Consider the following 18867-nt stretch of genomic DNA (forward strand, 5'->3'; position numbering starts at 1 on the left):
TTTGCATTTTTTTCACAAGAATAAACTCCGCTTCTACAGGAAGCTTTGGGTAGAAACATTCTTTAAAAAGTCGGTTTATTGTATTAGATCTATTGGTCCTGACCCTCCCTGGGGGTGGCACTGGCTCCGGGGCGGGGACACAGCAATGCCACCGTGTGCGTCCGAGCCGGGGAGGGGACGGGGCTGTGCCGGCGCAGCCGCCTGGGGGCCGGGACCTCGTACCGGGATAAAACACGCTGGCGTCTCGCCGGCACCGAGTACCTGATGGGGCTTGTGGCTCATTTTGGGAACAGCGCTGGTGGCCGTCCCAAGGGGGGGTAAAGCTAAGCGTGGGGGCAAGCGAGGGGATGAGCCCCACGCCCCCCCAAGACCTATTGCTATGGAAGGAGGGGGTTCCTGAGTGGGAGGAAGGCTCTGCCACCCTCGCGCCGGGCCGTGCCGGCAGCTCAGCGCCGCAGGGAGGGCGAACGGGGGGAGCTCAGGAGCCGCTGAGGACGCGGCAGAGGCGGGGATGGAGCTGGCCCTGCACGGGCTCGCAGGCCAGCGCCTCCCCATCCACTGTCATGACGCCCGCGGGCACCCGCGGCTCCAGGCGGAACGCCCGCACCGGGACGTAGGACAGGTGGGGACAGTTCAAGTCCAGGTGCGTCCCCCGGGACATGGCCAGGAAGAGCTTGAGCAGCGTCACGCGGCTGATGCCGGCCTTCATGTAGAAGAGGTGGATGCAGCCGTCGTGCAGCCGGGCCGCCGGCGCCATCAGCAGGTTGGTGCCCAGGTGGGACTGGTAGATGGCGTAGACCAGGACGAACTCCTCCTCGGGCACCACGGTCCAGTGCGGCGGCACGGGCTGGCCCAGCGGCGGCAGCAGCGAGTCGGGGGGCAGCGAGGCGGGCGCCGCCGTGCCCGCGGCCTGCGGGATGTGCCCGTTGGTGACGGGCGCGGGGCCGTCCCGGGGCGCCGGGGAGCTGCCGCCCTGCTCCGCGGCCACGGGCAGGTAGGACAGGCGGCCCTGGTACACCCTGAGCTTGGCCAGGCACTGCAGCGTGCCCAGCGTGAAGCGGGCGCTGCCCAGCCAGCGGTACTTCTCACTGTCGATGTCCACGTCCGAGATGAAGCCCCAGCCAAAGCCCAGGAAGGAGAAGAAGCGTTTGCCCGAGGCCGTGCTCAGCGACACCAGGTCCATCTGCGTGTACAGCCCCTTGCACAGGATGAAGGTGCAGTTTGTCAGCAGCTTTTTCTTGGCGACGTGGTCGTAGCTGTGAGGGATGGAGAGAGTGAGTTTGGAGCTCAGGAACTCTCCTGCTGCCCCAGCATCCACCTGCAGACCTCACCCTTGTGTCATGGCTGGGACGTGTCCCTGCTGGGTCACAGCGTCCCTCAGGGACAGCTGCTGGGAGTCGTTTTGCTGGGGATGGGAGGGATAAACCAGTTCATGAAAGAGGGAACCGAGCCAGGGCAATCCTGGGGGGTTGGCTGTGCCTGGGTGGGTCCTTTGGGTTAAAGCTTTACCAGTGCCTGAGCCCAGAGAAAGGGAGTGGGGGGAGTTGGATACACAGGGATTAATCCCTTGCTCACAGCCTGTGGGGAGTGAGGGCCCTGCCAGGCACCCCGGGGCATCCCTGCTCCCTTCCCCGGGCTGCAGCCCCACAGAGCCGCTCTCCTCCCGCAGGGGGCAGCGGGTGCCCCGGGGCTGGGACTCACCCTGCATAGTAATTGATAGAGGCAGCCAGGGCGTTCCCAGAGCCTCCCGGCAGGATGCACAGCGGCTTCTTCATGGCCTCCCTCCAGTCTGGACGCTCCATCAGCCCGTTCACCACCTGTGGGGATGAACCCGTGGTACCCAAGGAACCCAGCAGCCCCTGCCCAGCCTGGGGGGAGCAGAGCCCACAGTGCCCCTGCCCAGGGCAAGGCAGGGGTGATGGCTGCTTTGCTCCAAGCCTGGTGCCATCTCTCCTTTGCCATTCCCAGCCTGACTTTGTGACTCAGAGCTTGGCTCCTGCCCCAGGCACCCCAGCTGTGCCCCTCACCTCGAAGAGCAGCCCGTCCCCAGACATGACCACCAAGGTGTCCCACTGTGACAGGTCCTCGTCTCGCACCTTCTCATGGGCATGGTGGGCTCTTTCTGTTGGGGAGAGATTTGGAGCATCACCCTCCATCCATCCCTCTGCCCTTCCTGCTGCCACCCCCCAGACAGTGACCCCAGCCCCAGATGGTGACCCCAGCCCCAGACAGTGACCCCAGCCCCAGACAGTGACCCCAGCCCCAGATGGAGACCCCAGCCCCAGATGGTGACCCCAGCCCCAGACAGTGACCCCAGACAGGGATGCAGGAGGCAAGGCAGTCCCTGCTCCTCTGCAGGACCCAGAGCAGTGCTGATGCAGAGTCAGAGGCCCTTGGAGGAAGCTGTCCCCACGTGGCAGGGCCCAGGCAGGATCCCAGGGAAAGGAGGAGGAGGAGGAGGAGGAGGAGCTGCTCATGGACTCACCGGTGACGAAGACGGTGGTGGCAATGTCAGCCTCAGCCAGCATGGGCTGCACCACGGCCTGGAAATCATCAAGGGCACGGCCAGAGCCGCTCTGGGGGTTCAGCAGCACCAGCGCGTGGCAGGGCCGGGGCAGCACCCCATAGCTGTCACCTGGGGGGGACAGGGGGCTCAGGGCCATGGCCCTGCCCTGGGAGGGCTCTGCCAGCCAGGGCAGCATTTGCCAATACAGAAAAGGGAAAGGGGAACTGGCCCTCCCCCACCCTCAGCAGCATCCCTACCCAGAGGACATGGGGGTGAGCAGGGATGGAGGGTCCCTGCTGGGAATGCTGGGGAGGTGGCAGAGACAGGACACAGACAGGACACAGGGGCCTGCAGGGACTCATTGGAGCTCCCCAGCCATCAGCAGAGATGTTCACAGGCAGGATGGAGCCTGCAGCACTCCAGCCACAGCAGAGTGGGGGGATGAGACCTGCAGGCCCCAATTCCCTGCATGCACGCAGATGGAGCGGGGCCAGGACAGACAGTTGTGCTGCCAGACGGACGCTCCTCTCCTGCTCCCCACGGGGCTCAGGTTTCGCCTGCGAGGGCCCAGGCTGGGCTGTAATTACAAGCCTGGCAGGGCTCCCAGCCCTCTGCCTCCCCAGTTGTTTCAAGTCTCTCCTTCCCCAAGCCCAGTGGTCCCCATGCAGGGGGACAGGGGGAGCTGCCCTGAGAGAGAGGCAGGGGAGGAGGAGGAGGAGGCAGGAACAAGCCCTGGAGTGAGGAAGGGCAGCAGCCTCAGGCTCCCCCAGTGCCTCTGGAGATCCCTGGCTCTGCAGTGAGGAGCCAGATTTGGGGTTGTTGGGGCTGTCCCCACCAGCTCTGTGCCCCCGGGCCTGGGTGCCCACCCCAGCACACAGAGCCAGCTCGAGGCTGCCCCTGCTGACTCAGCAGGAAGAGCTGCTGAGTCAGGAGAGCAGAGGCCTCTCCCAGCACCACCCTGGGCTGGGAATCCCCTCTGAGCCCCCCTGGCACTGGGGGTGTCCCCCCCTCACCTGCAGTGATTTGAGCTGGTTGAACACACGAGCTGAGCTGGTGTTCTACAGCTAAACCCTCCCAGCACCCACAGTGGGGACAGTGGTGGGGAGAGGTGAGCAGGGGCCATGGAGGACACCACATGTGTCACCTCCCCTGGGTGACATCCAGCATCACACCAGTCATGGCCATGAGCTCCACAAGCTGCCTGGAGGGAGGTGGCACTGGAGCATCCCATCTGCTGTCCAGCCCTGGGAGCACACAGAGCTCAGGATTATTTCCTGGCCCCATGGATCACCCTCCAGGACACCTCCTGGTCCCCTTGCCAGCTGCTTGGGACCTGTCACAAAGTCCACAACAAAGATCTGCCTGTGAGGGCCCCAGGGCTGAGCCTGGCTCTGGGCATTGGCTCCAGGCCAGCTCTGGGTGCCAGCTCTGGGTGCCAGCTCTGGGTGCTGGCTCCAGGCACTGGCTCCAAGCTGGTTGTCCCCACTGCTGCCCAGGGCCAGTGGCTCCCCCCACCCCCCTCCCCAGCCCCTTATCAGTGGGTTCCAGACACAAAGGGACCAGCTGCCCTCGGGGAAAGCAGTGAAGCACCCAGAGCAGAGGCCACTCCAGGCTGGGTCAGGGGTAACAAAAAGCAGCCCAGGGCTGGGCTGACCCTGCTCTGAGCCCTTTGGAGCTCCCCTGGTCCCCACAGGCACTAAATCCCCTGCAAGCAAATGCAGACAAGGCCCACACAGGCTTTGAACCCAAGCCCAGCTGCTTTCTCTCTGGGGGGCTTTCTCTCTATTTCCTCCCCTGAGCCCTGGATATTGAAAAGCAAAAGCCAAAGGCACTTCAAAAGCCTAAATGCAGTTTTCAGCCCTGCAGTGTTAACCAAGCACATTGTTTCTCACACAAACATGGAGCTGCAGCTGAAAGCTGGAGCTTGCCTAAAAATGCTGCCCAGACTTGTGGGTGCTGCCCTGTGGCCTCCTCTGGACAGCAGAAAAGGGCTGGGACCCCGAGGATCAGCTCCTTGGCTGGAGGGGGAAACAAACCCCGCTCAGGGCACAGAGGGATGCCATGGGGGACAGGGGACAGATTGTTGGTGCCAGGCTGTGAGCAGTGATGCCAGTGTGGGACTGGTGACACCACAGCACCAGGCTCAGCCCTGTGCTGGAACTGGAGGGTGCTGGATCAGAGCTGGAGCCCAGCACTGGTGATGCACAGCAGACAGATTTCAGCAGCATCCTGACCCATCCAACCCTTCCTGTTGCACAACACCGGCCAGTCCCTGGCATCCCAGCAAGATTCCACTTCCCAGCACAGTGTGGTCATTTTCAGCCTCAGATGCTGAGTGGAGCAGAATCTGAGTCAGCAGGAGGAAGGGGCTCCAGCTGCTGCCACAAACTCTGCTCCACTCCCTCTGCCCACATCCTCCTGTGTGATGTGCCCTGGCTGTGCTCAGGCTGGGACCACACTGCCACAGCTCTGCTGTCTGCAGCCCAAACCTCTCCACTGCATCCCTGCATCCTTCTGGAAACTCCAGGTACATGGAGCAGGCATGCCAGGTGGAATAAGGCTGGGGCTGAGCTTCCTAATCTGGATTTTCCTATTGGGACACAAGCCTGGGGGCAGCTTGTTCCCTCCTGGGTAGCTGCAGTTTGGGACATGCTGCAGGCAGCCCCAGCTTTGGGGTTATCAGCTGCTGAGGAACTTGAGGAGGGGGAATCATCCCTTCATCCTGCAGCATTCTATGCCAGCGGATGCTGGAGCTGCGACAGCAGCAGAATGGGATCGCTGGTGGCTCCCCAGGTCCCCTCCCCATGGGGACAGGGTGACAGGACTCTCTGCACGGACTCACCCGCAGCTTCCAGCACGGCCTTATCAGTCCCGCACAGGCCTCTCTGCCGGCACGTGCAAGCGCTGGGTGTGGACCAGGGGCATTTTTAGCTCTGTCCCAAACTGGCGGAGGAGGATTGCAAATCCTGATGGCCTTCAGCGAGGAAAGTGACTGCAAAACTCTGCACTGCCTTCTCCCATCCTCCTTCCCCCCGCTGCCCTCGGGGCCCTGCGTGCAATGAGCTGCTCTGCCCCAGCACCCTCGCACCGCCTGCTCACAGGGCGAGGGTTGGAAAGCGCTCCGAGACTTCCAGCTGCAGAGTTCAGGCTGGAAATAGAGCTGGGGAACTGGTTCTGCCCTCACCCCATTCCACTGGATTTTTTTGTAATTCTTTAGGAAGAGAGACAGAAAGTTGTTTTGTAGCTGCAGGTCATATAAAAAAAAGAGCTGCATTTTAAAATCCAAGCAAGGAAGAGCTGGGCTAAATGTGATTTGACAGGATCCCTCTAACCGCATGCCTCTTAATTTCCAAGTCTGATCAGAGCGACTGGACAGCCAAATAAATGAAGTAGTGCATATAATTGAATCTCTGCTCAGATGTTCAACTATCTGCCAGCACGCCCTGCCCTGCCTGCGGGAGCTGGGGGATGCGGCCCCCGAGCAGGACCCTCCCCTTGCAGACACTGACAGCTCCCGAGGGGAGCAGGATCAGAAACACAGCCCCAAGGCTGCCCTGAGAGCCCGCTGGACCGCGGGGGTCCTGGGGGGATCTGCCTGTCCCCAAATGCCAAGTGATGGATGGGACCTGCTGGGGACAGTGCCTGGCTCCCGTCCTGCCTGCGTCAGCAATGATTACTTTTTTTCCTTGGATCATGCTGCCCTTTGGAGCTTTGGAGTTATCGAACGGGAGCAATGGGGATAGGGGGTGCAAAGGGCCCCCGTAGTGTGGCCACGTCCCTGCTGCCCCTTCAAATTAAAGGTGCAAGGAAAGCGAAACAAGCAACCCCTGTCTGGGGCTGCGAGCGGGGATATCCCTGTCCCCCCGACTCGGCGAAAGCGGGGGGACGGGGCGTCCGAGTGACCCCACGGTGGCACGGTCACACCCGCTCTGTGTCCCCCCCGCGTCCCCGGAACGCGACACCGCGCGGCGCCCGCGGCTCGGCCACAGCCATCCCGCGTGGGGCCCGGCGGCGGAGCGACCCCGGCCGCGAGCCCGGCCCCGATCCCCGCCCGGCCCCGGCGGACCGAGCCCCGCGGGCAGCGGTGCCGGGGCCGCGGGGGGGGCTCGGCACTCACCGTCCTGCGCGGGCACGGCGGGCACGGCGAGCTCGCGGATGCGGCGGCTCCAGGCCTGGGCGATGCGCAGGTTGCCCTCGGCGTCGGGACCCCGGGAGACGCGGAAGGTCCGCTCCAGGCGCTGGCGGGAGGGCGGCCCCCAGCGCGGCCCCCGCAGCGGGTAACACACCAGCGAGAAGCAGGCGGCGGCCGCGGCCGCGGGGAAAGCGGCCGAGCCCACGCAGTCGGCCAGGCGGAGCGCGGCGTCGGGACCGGCCGAGCCGCCCGAGCAGCCGCCGGCACGGCGCACCTGCAGCTCCCGGGCCGTCAGGGACAGCGAGCAGGCGGCGGCACCGGGGGCCGGCCCCGCGCCGAAGATGCCTTGAAGTAGCACCGGGCCCCCGCCGGGCTCCGGGGGAGCGCGGCGGCCGGCGGCCATCGGCGGAGCGGGCGCGGAGCGGAGCGGGAGGCACCGGGGAGCGCCGCCCGCCGCCGCTCGCTGCTGACGCCCGGCGATGGCAGGCGGGGCGGCCCCATTCATAAAAATTTAACCCACCCACCCCCCCAGCCACCTCTTCCCCCGCCGAGGGGGGCCCGTCCCGGGGCCGGTCCGGTACCCCCCACACCCCCCGCCGGCTGCCTCAGTTTCCCCAAGCGCCGCCCCGCGCTCCGGGCAGTGCTCCGCGGGGGAACCGGCTCTGCAGACGGGCGGGGGCAAAGGGACGCCGTGGGTTTGCCGCGGGTGCTTCTGCGCTGCTGGGGTGGGTGTCTGGCGTGGGTGCTGCCACGGTGCTGGGGATGCGAAGAACAGAGGCACGGCGCTGCCGGCAGAGGGGAGGCAGAGCAGCCGGCAGCCACCCCCGCCCCAGCTCCTGCACATCATTCCCAGCAAGGCAGGATGGGCGCTGGCAGGTGTGCCCGGAGCGCCCATCTCGGACTGAACAGAATTTTAATACAATTTCTGCATCTCTCCAAGCACGAAAGGAATGAGGCGGGGTCCTGGAGAAATCGAGGCACGGTGAGGGGTGAGGACAGTGGGAGACGGCGGGGGAGGAGGACGGAGAGGGGTCACGTCCCACCCATTACCGGTGGCTCGCCATCAGGTATCCGTGGGGTTCGAGGTTGCCATGGGAGTGAAGCCCCGTGGAGGGAGGTGGGGTGTGCTGTGAACCCCACCTTGGGGCACAGAGCCCTGGGGACAGAGCCCAGGGGACTCGTCTGGAGGGTGCCAGCAAGGCTGGGAGTTGCTTTGTGTTCACGGCAGCTGGCAAAAATCATTGACAGCAGTTTTTGCTGGCAACAGGACTGACCTCACCCTCCCAAGGGACTGCTGGGCTCCAAGGGGTCTGGCCCAGCCCAACAAAGATTTTTTTGTTTTTTTTACCAACCAATTCCCCACGGATGTAACTCTGTCCTAACCCTGAGCTTGCACCTCAGGGAGGCATCACTTCTCACACTTAGGGCAGTTTAATTAGCAGCGAGCCCTTTGTCTCTACTGAAACCTTCTGGAACTGGCCAAGAAATTGCAGGGAGGGCACGGGATGACCAGCTGGGCAGAAAACAAGGTTGAGTCTTCTTTTCCCAGAGCAGACCTATAAGGAGAGCCGAGATGCTGTGATTTGGAGCATTGTGCTTTCCAGAAAGACTTCCCTGGGCGCTGTGAGCACAAAGGGATGCTCAGAGGGGCAAAACCTGCTCCCAGCCCTGATGCTTTTGGCTTGGGAACTGCAGCACTCACAGCTGATTGTGGGTGAGATCCGGGCTCAGCCGCTTCCCCGCCGCTGCCATGACACAGTCCCGCGTTTGTAAACAGCTCCGAGGTTCCTCAGCAAGGTGTCATGGGAGGAAATGGCTGCATGCCGGGGAGTGCAGCGTCCTGACCTGCCCCTCACCCTTCCCGGTGACTAACCCGCTCCCAATTTCCGTTCAGGAAGGCGTGAGTCGTGTTGGGAGGATGTGAGAGCAGCTGTCCCACTGCTCCTGGCAGGTGCCATGGGACGATGAGGCTGCTTTGGGCTCTGTCCTCACCGTGCTACATCCGTCCAAGGCCGTGTGCCCTGGGGCTGCAGGATCCCCCCTGGTCCTGCCAGCCTGTGCTTTAAATAGGAGTGGAATGCCCGTCCAGGCTCTGCTGGCCATCCTCCATGCTTGTGGAGAAAGGTGCTGAGAGTGGCTTCATGGCGAGGTGTCAGGGCTGGAGGTGGGTGCAGGAAGGGCTGGGGAAGGGCTGTGCACGGTGGGCATGCCAAGGGCTGGGGGCTGCAGATGGGGAATGGGACTGGCACAGGCTCAGCCTCTGTGATGGCAGGGGAGACAGACAGGGGGTTTCTATCTCGGTTCTGGTCTGTGGGGACTTCCCAATGACTGAACGGTGCTGTACCACCCTTGGATGGCCACTCCATGCCGTGAGCAGCACCGTGGCCACCACCAGCCCCAGGCAGTCCCTTTGCTCTCCACAGGCACAGGCTGATCCAGCCCGGTCCCACACGGACACCGCTGGTTTGCCTCCAGATGTGATGTCTGAGGAGGAAGTGGGATCACTTCCTTCCCTGTGCTGATAACCACTTGTTTGGGGCTATCTTAATTAGGAGAGCCTTACTGAGGCCCCTCGACCCCAAGGGCAGCCTGAAGGGTGCTCAGCAGCTCCCAGGCTGTGGGCAGGCCACTGCTGGTCGGGTTAGTCCTGATCGGCTCCATTCCCGCCCGCGTGGCGCTGCTCGGGCCCTGTGTGTGGGAGGGAAGTGCCGGGATGTGAGGTGGGGATGTGGCACAGAGCTGGTGTGATGGGGGACAGCCCCTGGAGAATCCCCCCTTCACTCCTCACTGCAAAGGGAACTCGCCCATGGAGCAGAGTCCAGTCCAGCCACGAGCACCAGTCTCCCTCCAGGAGCAAACATCCCTCCAGCTCCTGTCCCGGGAAGAGCCCCGGGGTATCCCAGACTCTGCAGACATCATTTGGTGGAGAAGGTTTGTACATTTGAAGCCTGGGTTCACTGGGCAAGATGATGTGTGCCCTGAGTTTGGGGAAACTGAGGCAGAAACAGCAGACAAGGTTTCTCTTGAGTTGTGCAAGAAGCCAAGGGTTAAATCAACAGCCTCCCTCAGCTCCCTCCCGCCCGGGCTTCTCCTGCTCCTGCCCCCAGCTGCTGGAGGGGTTGATCTGCACTGGGAGTTACCCTGGGGGAAGAGAAGCACAGAGCCTGGGGGCTTCCCACGCCGGCCCCGCTGCCGCATCACAGCCCCGGAGGAGGCGTGCAGAGGCCGTGCCTGTGCTGTGAGATGAACTGCAGCGTTTCCCTTGGAGGCACAGAGCTCCTCCACATCCCTGCCCGCTCCGCCGCGGCCGCCGGCAGCCACCCGGGGACGGGGACGGGAGGGGGATGCACTGCTCCCGAATCCATCTCTTTTAGCATCGCTCCCACTGCTGAAGGTACACGTCTCAAGGTGGAGCCAGAAATAGCGCGGCTGGCGCTGCATCGGGGCTGGCAGGGCTGCAGGCTTGGCAGGGGGACAGGCAGCGACTGCAGCAGTGGGAACTTTCCAGGCAGCTCCTGCGGGAGCGGCCGGGGCGGAGATGGAGCCATTTCCATGCAGAGCCAGCCCCGGGACTGCGGATCAGCCCCGCTCAGCCGTGGGGCTGGGGCTGACGTGGGGTCCAGCACAGTGCAGAGGGGACGCAGCTAACAGAGAGATCTCCTGGAGGAGAGCGACTGGGATCACATCCCACCTGAGCCTCGGGAAAGTGGCTGCACCTTCTATCTGCCCCCATGACCCCAAAATCCATCTTCTCTCAGCCTCTAAGGAGCTCGGTTTTTCTGTGGCAGTTCCTAAATCATAGCCAGGCCCTGCAACTTGTTGGGGGCTGCTCCCCTCCACTGAGCCTCAGCTGAGCTCCCTGCAGCAGCCGGCACAGCCCGGGACTGCAGGCCTCACCAGGAGGCCCTGAACAATGCCGACGAGCTGAGCTCATTCCTCCCAGCTGATAATTTGCTTAAAAATATTTCTGAGCTCAGGCCTCCTCAGGGAAAACACTCCCAAACGCCAGGCAAAAAGCTGCTGAGTCTGGAGGAACCACACACCCACCACTCGCTGGCCGAGCCGTCCCCCCCGATGACAAGCCCTGGCGTCACGGGGACTGAGGCCAAAGGCTGCCGTTTGATCTCTCCCTTCGCTGGGGGAAGCCGAATTTCAGGCCGTCCAGGGCTTTCACCACTTCCCGGTAGCGGTTTCCTGCGCTGATGTGAGCGCAGGAATTTTTGGGAGGTGAGTCAGAGGCTGCAATGAGAACCACCTGGCTGGGGCTAGGCTGGGAGGCTCCATCCCGAGGCAGGGGTGATCCCTGCTGCGATGCTCGATGCCGGCGGGCAGCACTCCCAGAGTGGAATTACTTATGGGGGACAAAACATCCCATCACAGACCCCGTTTCTGGCCTGGAAGAAGAAAGGGATTTGCCGCCTCGGTTCCCACGGCTCCTCCTCCCTTGCCGGGCTGGGATCGGTACGCTCCGGCCACCCCACCCGGGCTCCAGGGAGAAACTTGGGGAAGAATAAAGAGCAAAACCTCGTCCAGCTCTGCAGGAAGCTGCCTGGAATGGCCGTCCCGCCCCAGCACCGGCTTGTTCCGAGAACAGAAGTGCCCCAAAGCAGCACCAAGGCTTGGGTTTCCCTGGGGAGCAATGCAGGAGTTGGCAGAGCTGAGAAACTGCCCTGCCTGGTCTCTGAAATCCCACATATAAAATGAGTTCCTGCTAAAGGAACCTCCCAGGTTTTGCCTGCTGGGCCCTTAAAGCTCCATGACCCCGTGCCCACTCTCTCCCCAGCATTACTCAAACCCCTCCACGTAGAGAATAAGTGAGTGGAGTCCAGAGAGTGAGACTGAGCCGGGATAAGCCTTTGGAAAGGAGCTAAACCTGCTCAAAGCCGGCACTGTTCCCTGACCCGCCCTCCTAATCCTGCCTGCCTGATAATGGAATAATAAAAGGCTGCACAGCCTCGCTCTCTGCTGCTCTGTGGGGGAGGTTCCTGCTGCCTCGGTACATGCCAGCAGCTGGGATATTAATGACTCCCTAAGTAAACAAAATTGCTCCTTTCTTCTCCTTTGCGTGGCTGTAAAACCGAGCGTGACCTTCAGCCCGCAGAGAAATCAGAGTCGCTCCCCTTTGCAGGAGCAAGGCTGCTTGTGGCAGTGATAACAGCGTGATTTCTGCCTGCCACCCTTGCCAGGGCTGATCCCAACCCTGCAGCTTCGACAACGAGCCCGGTGGGACTGGCAGGGCCACCCCCGCGAGGCTTTGGCCTCTCCCCCGGTGATTCACCGAGGGGGAATCTCAGGAGCACAGAACGAGGGGGTTTGGGACACCCAGCCCCTCCAAGGTGTGCACTGTCACATTCCTTGTCTGCACTGCAGCAGAACCTACAAACTTGTTGCATCTCAGCCTCAGCAGGTGGGCAAAGGGCAGGGAAGTGACAATGCTGATGAGATCCATCCCTTATGGCTGGGATGGCTCTGAGCACCTCACGGGACAGCAGGAATGGTGACAGGAGGAGGGTAAAGCAGAGGCTGAGGGCACTCAGATGCCACAGCATCATCCCTGGGCTGCTGTGCTGAGGCTGCTGAGCCAGGAGCCAGCTGGGAAGGGATAAACTGTCCTTCCTTCTCCACATGCCTGATTCCAGGCAGAGAAGGGCTTTATATAGAGGAGAGCTGAGTGCTCTGCAGTGCCACGGCTCCTGCAGTGGCACAATTCCCTCCCCACCCTTTGGGCATTTCCCTGGCTCCCCCGGGAACTGCCATTTCTCTGGTGGGTGCAGGAAGCAGCCAGCTTCCCACCTCACAAAAAGTCTGGCTCCCACCAAATTTTTTGAAAGACAAAGGCAGGAACCTGTGAGGAGTGACTGCCTGCACCATGGGTGCTGTGACTGCTCTCAGCCTGGGCTGGGGTGCCCGGGAGGGGTGTCAGGGCTCTGTGGCTGATGGATGTTGTGGATTCACCCCAGGATGATGCCAGCCTGGAGGGCTGATCTGAATCCCACGCCTGGCTGTGCTGCCTCCTCAGAGTGAACTCGGGCAGCTGATGCTGTCAGCTCTTGCCTTGCCTTGGGGGAATGAGCTGGAATGTGGGAGCTGAGCTGGAATAGCCCCTGCTCTGACAAACCATGAATTCAGGACCTGCAGGAGGCACAGCAGGAGGGAGGTGTGGGGCTGGAACTGCAGGGACAGGTAAGGTGTCACCAGGTGTGGTGGAGGGAGACAGAGCTCTCTGTGCCAGTCCTTGGGCAGTGCTGGCATACAGAGGGGACATGGACAGTTCTGTCTTGTTTGCATTGAGGATGTCTGAGAGAGACAGCCTTTAATGAAGTGTCAGTGTAAGGGGGCTGATGGCAGTGCTGTCCAGCTGAGGCTGTGACAGGGACTCACTGCTGGAGGCACCGTGGCTGTCACACACCAGAGCAGCTGCAAAGCCACTGGGTCATGGAGGGGAACATCATCAGTGTCCTGAATGAAGCCCACCAGGCCTCCTTCTCCTTGTCCCTCACTCCCAGCTGGGAGGACACGGGCAACTTAGAGAACTGCCAGGAAAAATCTCTCCTTCCAGGTGAGCTGAGTGATGTGGGGTGATGCTGGTGACTAAATTAGTGCAGTTTGCCTTCCCTACAACACATAATTTCTGTCATGTACCCCCATTTCTGCTGCACTGTGGGGTGCTCTGATCCATCCCGACCACAGGGGATGCATCCTGACAGTGTTGTCACCTCCTGTCATTTTCCAGCTGCCAAGGCTGAGATGCATATTGTACATACATTAAAAATTTTTAAACAAAGTGTAAATACCTATATATATATATATAAAATAAATTTGTTCAGCTAAGTTTCACCTCCTCCTTATATACAAATATGCATGTATTATATGCATATAACATATATTTTATAGATAATTACTAATTATACACATTTGTATAATATTTAATATATAATATAATGTATATTATGCATATTATATGTGATATGCACACTATATATTATGTTATATATTTAATATTTTATACACGCTATGTATTTTACCTATAAAAGTGTATATTATTTATAATATACGCGTTAATATGTTTCATTTATAGGTGTTATTATAGATATATAAGCACACTCTCAGTGCATGGAAAGGTCAGCCCAGCGCTCTGCCAGATGGGCTGGAGCTGACCTTTCCTATTTAACTAAGCCATTGAGTGCCTGTACCCGTGAGGATTCCAGAGCGGACAGCGGAGCGCCGGGCACGGAGCGTTCCCTCAGGAAGGAGGTGCGGGAGCCGCGGCCCGGGCGGATCCTCCCGCCGCCCCCGCCACAGAGCGGGGCCCGAGCGCCGCCGCTGCCGCGCTTCCGTTTCCCCCGCCGCCATCTTCGGCACGGGCACTTCAGCCACCGCCTACACCCCGTGCCTCTCACCGCCGAGCACAAGCGGGAGGCAGCCGCGCTGTGAACCGCCCTCAGGCAGCGGGAAGTGTACTTATCCCCCGAGGAGGGACGTTTCTGCCGCTGTCCTCCCGAGGTACCGGCGCAGTTGGGGCAGGCGGTGAGGGGACGCCGTGACGGGGAGTGCGGCGGCGGCGGCGCCCTCACCTAAGATGGCGGCGGGGGGCGGGCTTTTCCCGCCGAGAAGATGGCGGCGGAGGGAGCGCCGCTCTGGCCGGGTGGCGGGACGTGCTTGGCTGGGTGAGGGGAGCGGGATGGGACCGTCCCCCCCAGAGACCTCCCCCTTCACAGGGACTTCCTACCCTGCCACGGACACCTCGGTCCAGCCCTGCTGCATCACAAAGAACCCCCCCAGCCTTTCTCCCTCAGCTCACCCGCACCTTCTCCAGCCAAGGCAGCCCCTCTCCGCCTTGCTCCCACCCTCATTTTGGGCTCATCCCTCCCCTCCTGCATGAGGGGCCACTGGGTGGGTGTGGGGTGGGGTTACCCGTTGCCTGTATACCCCTCTGCTCCCCGAGGCAGCCGCTGCTCCATTTTATTTTAATAATCATAATCTCCACCCTCCCGTTCATACTTTGCCGCAGGAATGGAGCAGCAAGTCCATAGGTAGCGGAAGGGTCCCCACCCTCCTCTTCCCCCTCCTCCTCCCCACCCCTTAAGGGGCGGTGATCGCGGCGGAGAGGAAAGAAAAGGATGCCACGGAAGCTGTTGTTGCCTTATAAATCTGTTTTTTCTCACTTTCGAGCTCCCCGGGGGTTGCATGACTCTTTGGCGATGAACGCGGCCAGAAGTGGCTACCGGGTCTTCTCGGCCAACTCCACCGCAGCCTCCACTGAGCTGGCGAAGAAGATCACGGAGTAAGTTACCTTCTCTTTCAAGTTTCTTTCTCCCCCATCGCTCCCCTGCGCGGGCAGGAGCCCTCCCGAGCGGCTGGAGAAGCTTCTGGCATCCCCCCGCCTTGCCAAGGCGTCTCCTGCGAACACCTTTGTGGAGATTTTGCGCTGAGAATCTTCACCAGCTCTGTCTGAGCCAGCGATGGAAATGGACCCGCCGCTTGCTCCCTTCTTTGACGTCCATTTCACTGCTGGAGAGGCTGGGCTGCAGCAAAAGCTGTTACTTTTGGGGAGGGAGGAGGTGAAACTTGGCCGGACAAACCTCAGAAAAGCGATTTGAGCAGTTTTGGGAGATGCTCAAAACTTTCTCCGACTCCTGACCTTGTTTTCCCAACAGCTTCGGTGCTTGGGGCGAGGGGAGTGTCCATGTGCACATCGGCACCGCACCTTGCGCTGACCAGAGCGGATTTGGGAGAGCTGGGCAGCCTGTGCTGCTTGGTGCGGGGTAAAAGTCTGCCCCGTTTTCTTCACCCCATCAGTTTAGGCAGAGTTTGACCTTGTCTTGTCCGGGACAGGTGCGCTGGGTCCTGCTGAGTGAAGGGTGTCACAGCTGCCTCCAAAATGGGGCTTTTGGTGCACAGAGCTCTGACTTTCCCCCAGCACTTGAACTTTGGGGTTGAATGAGTTTGGTTCAAATTGGAGCAGTCCCAGCCGAAGGGACTGTTCTGAGAAGGGTATCTGTGTATTGGGCTGTCAGCTTAGAACAGGGTCTGGATTTTCTTTATGCTGTTTCTCAGCTACTTTTCATAGGCAGTTGATCCCAAAATCGAGGGGTCTCGGTGCTTATTTCCCTGCTGCAGGTTACAGCATCCCAGTTATCCTTTGTAGGTGTCTGTGTCCCATTCCCATCTCCAAGGGTGTGTTTAAATTGGAAGTAGGACTTAAGTACAGGTGTGCTGCCACCCTAAACTATGAAAACACTTTGCTGTTTGTCCTGCTCGCTTAATAAATAGTGTTCAGTCCTTAGCACAGATTATCTCCACAGAGCTGACTTGGCTGTTTGGCTGGGAGGTGTGTTGGATAATAGTGATGAACTTCTTCAAGTGTGAGGCTAAGAGGAAAATCCTTGTGTTTAGGAGTGGAAAGCTTTTTTTTTTTTTTTTTTTTTTTTTTTTGGCTCATGTATTCTTCTTGCTATCTTTGGTCAGTTCTTTCACTGAACTCTGAACTTAATATATCTCTCTATAAAAGTAAGTTTTGCTGCAGCAGATGGAACAGAGTTCTGGAGGGCTTGTTCTGTTGCATCAACATAGCACAACAGAATTCCCCTGGGGATGAGCTCCCAGTTCTCAGGACTGGAGGAGCAAACAGGCCATCCTTCTTCCTTGCTCTTTGTCTTAAAAATAACTCCCTTCTTTTTAGAGATGAAATGAGAAGAGACACGCAGAGGCTTCCCTGGGCTGTGGTGCTGACTGGGGTGATGTGCTGATGTTATCCCAGGGATGCTCTGAGGGGGAAAGAAGCAGGATCTGGATCCAGAATGACCTCTCCACTCCCTCCTTGATCTCTCACCAAGTAAATTTCTAGCAGGAGCAATGTGGGGTTTCTGCCTTGGCTCTGCCATCAGTGGGATGTTGGATGCTCTGGTGGTGGCACAAGCACAGCCCTGTGACACACAGCTGCTGTTTAACTGAGGCTTAAGGACATTTATCTTTGTTGTGGGTGCAAAATCTGGAACTCTGTGCAGTACAGATTTGCCCACAGTAAAAAGTCTCCCAAAATTAAAGCTATTTTCAGCATCTAGTGCTGTGGTTTTGCACTGCCTTCCCTTGGGAGCTCAAGGGCTGTTTCAGCTGATCTGTAACACATCCCTTGTTCTTTCAGGTTGCAAAAGATGCGTGGCTGCTGCCTTTCCCCCATCTCACATCTCAGCCTGTTCTTTGCTGGGGAGGTCAGTTGCACCTTTAAATAGAGTTGGAGCAATCTTACAAGGGTGAGTCTGTCCTCTAATATTGTGCGTTCCTTTTAAAGTTTTTTTTATGACCTTGAGTAAAAGTACTAAAAGAACTTTAAAACAACACACAATATTAGGAGGGCCCCTTGAGACACCTGTCCATCTGAGCTCTGTCCTTTACCTGTAGGTATGAGCTTAAGATCTCTACTTGAGTGGTTATGACTTATCCTTTTTAAAATCTCAAGCCCAGAGAGGAGCAGTGTGACACTGCCCAACTTTCAGACACCTGATTTATCTCCTTGCTTTGTTTTCTGCAGAACTTCCAGAGCTGCTTTCATTTCAGGCTCTGAGCATCATGTTCTGGCACAGTTCTGATCTTCATCATTCCCCTTGAGCATTCTGTAGTTATGGGACAGAGATAAATGGTCAGTCTTACTTTCACTTCAGGTTTTCAGAGCTTTACTTGGTGGTAGTGACTGCCAGGGAGAGGAGATGGTTCTGGATTATGAAGATCTTGTGAAACTTGAAATAGTGGAGATGTTCCTTAGATTCAGCACCACTGAAACATAAATAAACCCATATATTTACTTTTCCCTTATAAATTGAGAGTGATGATTATTTTATTTCAAATTCTTTCCATGATGGAAAGAAAACTCTTGCTGTAATTAGGAGACTTGGGACCTGATTACAAACTGCATTTTCAGGGGAGAAAGATAATTTCTGTGACCTAATGGGTCCTAATTCTGGTCCCTAATGGGCCTGTGTGCTGGGGGGGAGGGAGATCTAGGAAATCTTTTTTGATCTTTAATCCAACAGATGCATTTAGATCTCCCTCTGACTGCAGTGCTTGGCTCAGCAGGTACAAATATTAGATTCTACTCACTGCTTATGTGTTTGGCTTGGAGGGGGGTGGTGATTGAATCTTGCTAATGCCTCCCCAGAGCTCCTGCAGCTCTGTGATGTGGGATGTGATACTGTCTCACTGCCAACCCTGGATGTGAGTATTCCAGAGACTCACTCAGTTTGCAGCGTGGAAATTGCTGGTGATCTGAAGATAAAGCATTGCCATGAGCCTAAACAACATGGAATTAGGAGAACATGGGGATTTGTGTTTTGACCTGTGGCTGCAGGGAGCTGGGTCACAGCACTAAACCCAGGGTGGTGTTTTCTGTGACTGGATGGGAGGGGAGCCCTGCTTTGGGGGCAGAGTGTACATTCAGAGGACTTGCAGCAGCCTCCCTCAGCTGAAGGGGGATTTCTGGTAGGAAATGTATTCTTTAGGTCAATAAAAGGGTGGCAGAGGGGAGTCAGAGCATCTCTGTGCTGTTCAGGTGGAGCACAGAATGTGGATGAGCAGGCTGGGCTCATGTGGAGCTTTCTGTGCTGGCCAGCACAGCTTTAGGGGAGGTTCCTTCACCAGGAGTGGGCTGGTGGGAGCAGAGCAAGATCTGCCTGGTGTTTGCCACTAGCTGGGCTGCATGGCTTTGGTGTGGCTGCAACAAGTGATTCTAGTGACTAATGAGCAGCAGGGACTTTTCTTCAAATACCCAGTTGTGCTGGGTGGATGGAGAGAGGCAAAGGAGAGCTCAGATAGTTTTAAGGATATCTCAACAGATTGTATCCAGGAAGCTGCCATTCCCTTTCCTTTCCTGGCTGTTCTCATCATACTGGGGGATTAGGAAGTGCACAGCAGAGCTGCCATTGTGCTGGCTGGACCATGACTGATCTTTATTTAAAGATTTGTTCAAGTTTGAAAAGCAATTCAGAGTCAGGCTGTGGCTTGGTTTGGCCACAGTCAGGCACAGCACAGACCCTCTGTCCTCTGCTCCAGCTCCTCCTGAGTCTGTACATGTGGGGAGAGTTGGGAGTTTGCAGAGCTGAGACCAGGGAAAGTGTTTATAATGAAGAGGACATTGCCAAAATAAAATATTGTAATTAAGAGCTTTGAGTGCAGATTTCTCTTCACATGGAATGTTTGTGCTGAGAGCTGGCCAGAAGCTCCTTTGGAGATAACC

The 18867-nt window shown here is 58.5% G+C and overlaps 2 protein-coding genes across 6 annotated transcripts in view; one reads left to right on the plus strand and one right to left on the minus strand.

Annotated features, from left to right (window-relative positions):
* Window positions 1-14470, minus strand: SPHK1 (sphingosine kinase 1). 4 transcript variants are annotated; one of them, XM_058038545.1, is made up of 5 exons: window positions 14446-14470; window positions 2486-2635; window positions 2028-2122; window positions 1702-1817; window positions 1-1256 (listed from the first exon to the last, which is right to left on the minus strand). In XM_058038545.1, exons 2-5 carry the CDS (start codon window positions 2526-2528, stop codon window positions 479-481), a joined length of 1032 nt encoding a protein of 343 aa, XP_057894528.1. In that variant the 5' UTR covers window positions 2529-2635; window positions 14446-14470; the 3' UTR covers window positions 1-478. The 4 variants fall into 4 exon arrangements, with proteins under 4 accessions (XP_057894528.1, XP_057894526.1, XP_057894525.1 ...); XM_058038543.1 differs by lacking the exon at window positions 14446-14470 and adding an exon at window positions 13832-13998; XM_058038542.1 differs by lacking the exon at window positions 14446-14470 and adding an exon at window positions 6624-7041.
* PRPSAP1 (phosphoribosyl pyrophosphate synthetase associated protein 1) overlaps window positions 14062-18867 on the plus strand; it is a 27487-nt gene continuing 22681 nt past the window's right edge. The window contains exons 1-2 of one of the 2 annotated variants that reach the window (XM_058038548.1): window positions 14062-14141; window positions 14811-14922. In XM_058038548.1, the coding sequence (XP_057894531.1) occupies window positions 14840-14922 (83 nt within the window). In that variant the 5' untranslated portion in view covers window positions 14062-14141; window positions 14811-14839. Of the gene's footprint in view, window positions 14142-14199; window positions 14306-14810; window positions 14923-18867 lie in introns of those variants that run through there. The other variant, XM_058038546.1, reaches the window with a different exon arrangement.

The sequence above is a fragment of the Melospiza georgiana genome, chromosome 21, assembly GCF_028018845.1.
Source record: "Melospiza georgiana isolate bMelGeo1 chromosome 21, bMelGeo1.pri, whole genome shotgun sequence".
Lineage (NCBI taxonomy): Eukaryota > Metazoa > Chordata > Aves > Passeriformes > Passerellidae > Melospiza > Melospiza georgiana.

What these genes read in the sequence shown, in the direction of transcription:
- SPHK1 (XM_058038542.1), bottom strand. Translation starts at nt 7,041, where the DNA reads ATGGCCGCCGGCCGCCGCGCTCCCCCGGAGCCCGGCGGGGGCCCGGTG. An exon ending in CGCCGTGCCCGCGCAGGACG is followed by an intron (nt 2,636 to 6,623) that starts GTGAGTGCCGAG and finishes TGTCCCCCCCAG; the next exon opens with GTGACAGCTATGGGGTGCTG. An exon ending in TCTATCAATTACTATGCAGG is followed by an intron (nt 1,257 to 1,701) that starts GTGAGTCCCAGC and finishes CATCCCTCACAG; the next exon opens with CTACGACCACGTCGCCAAGA.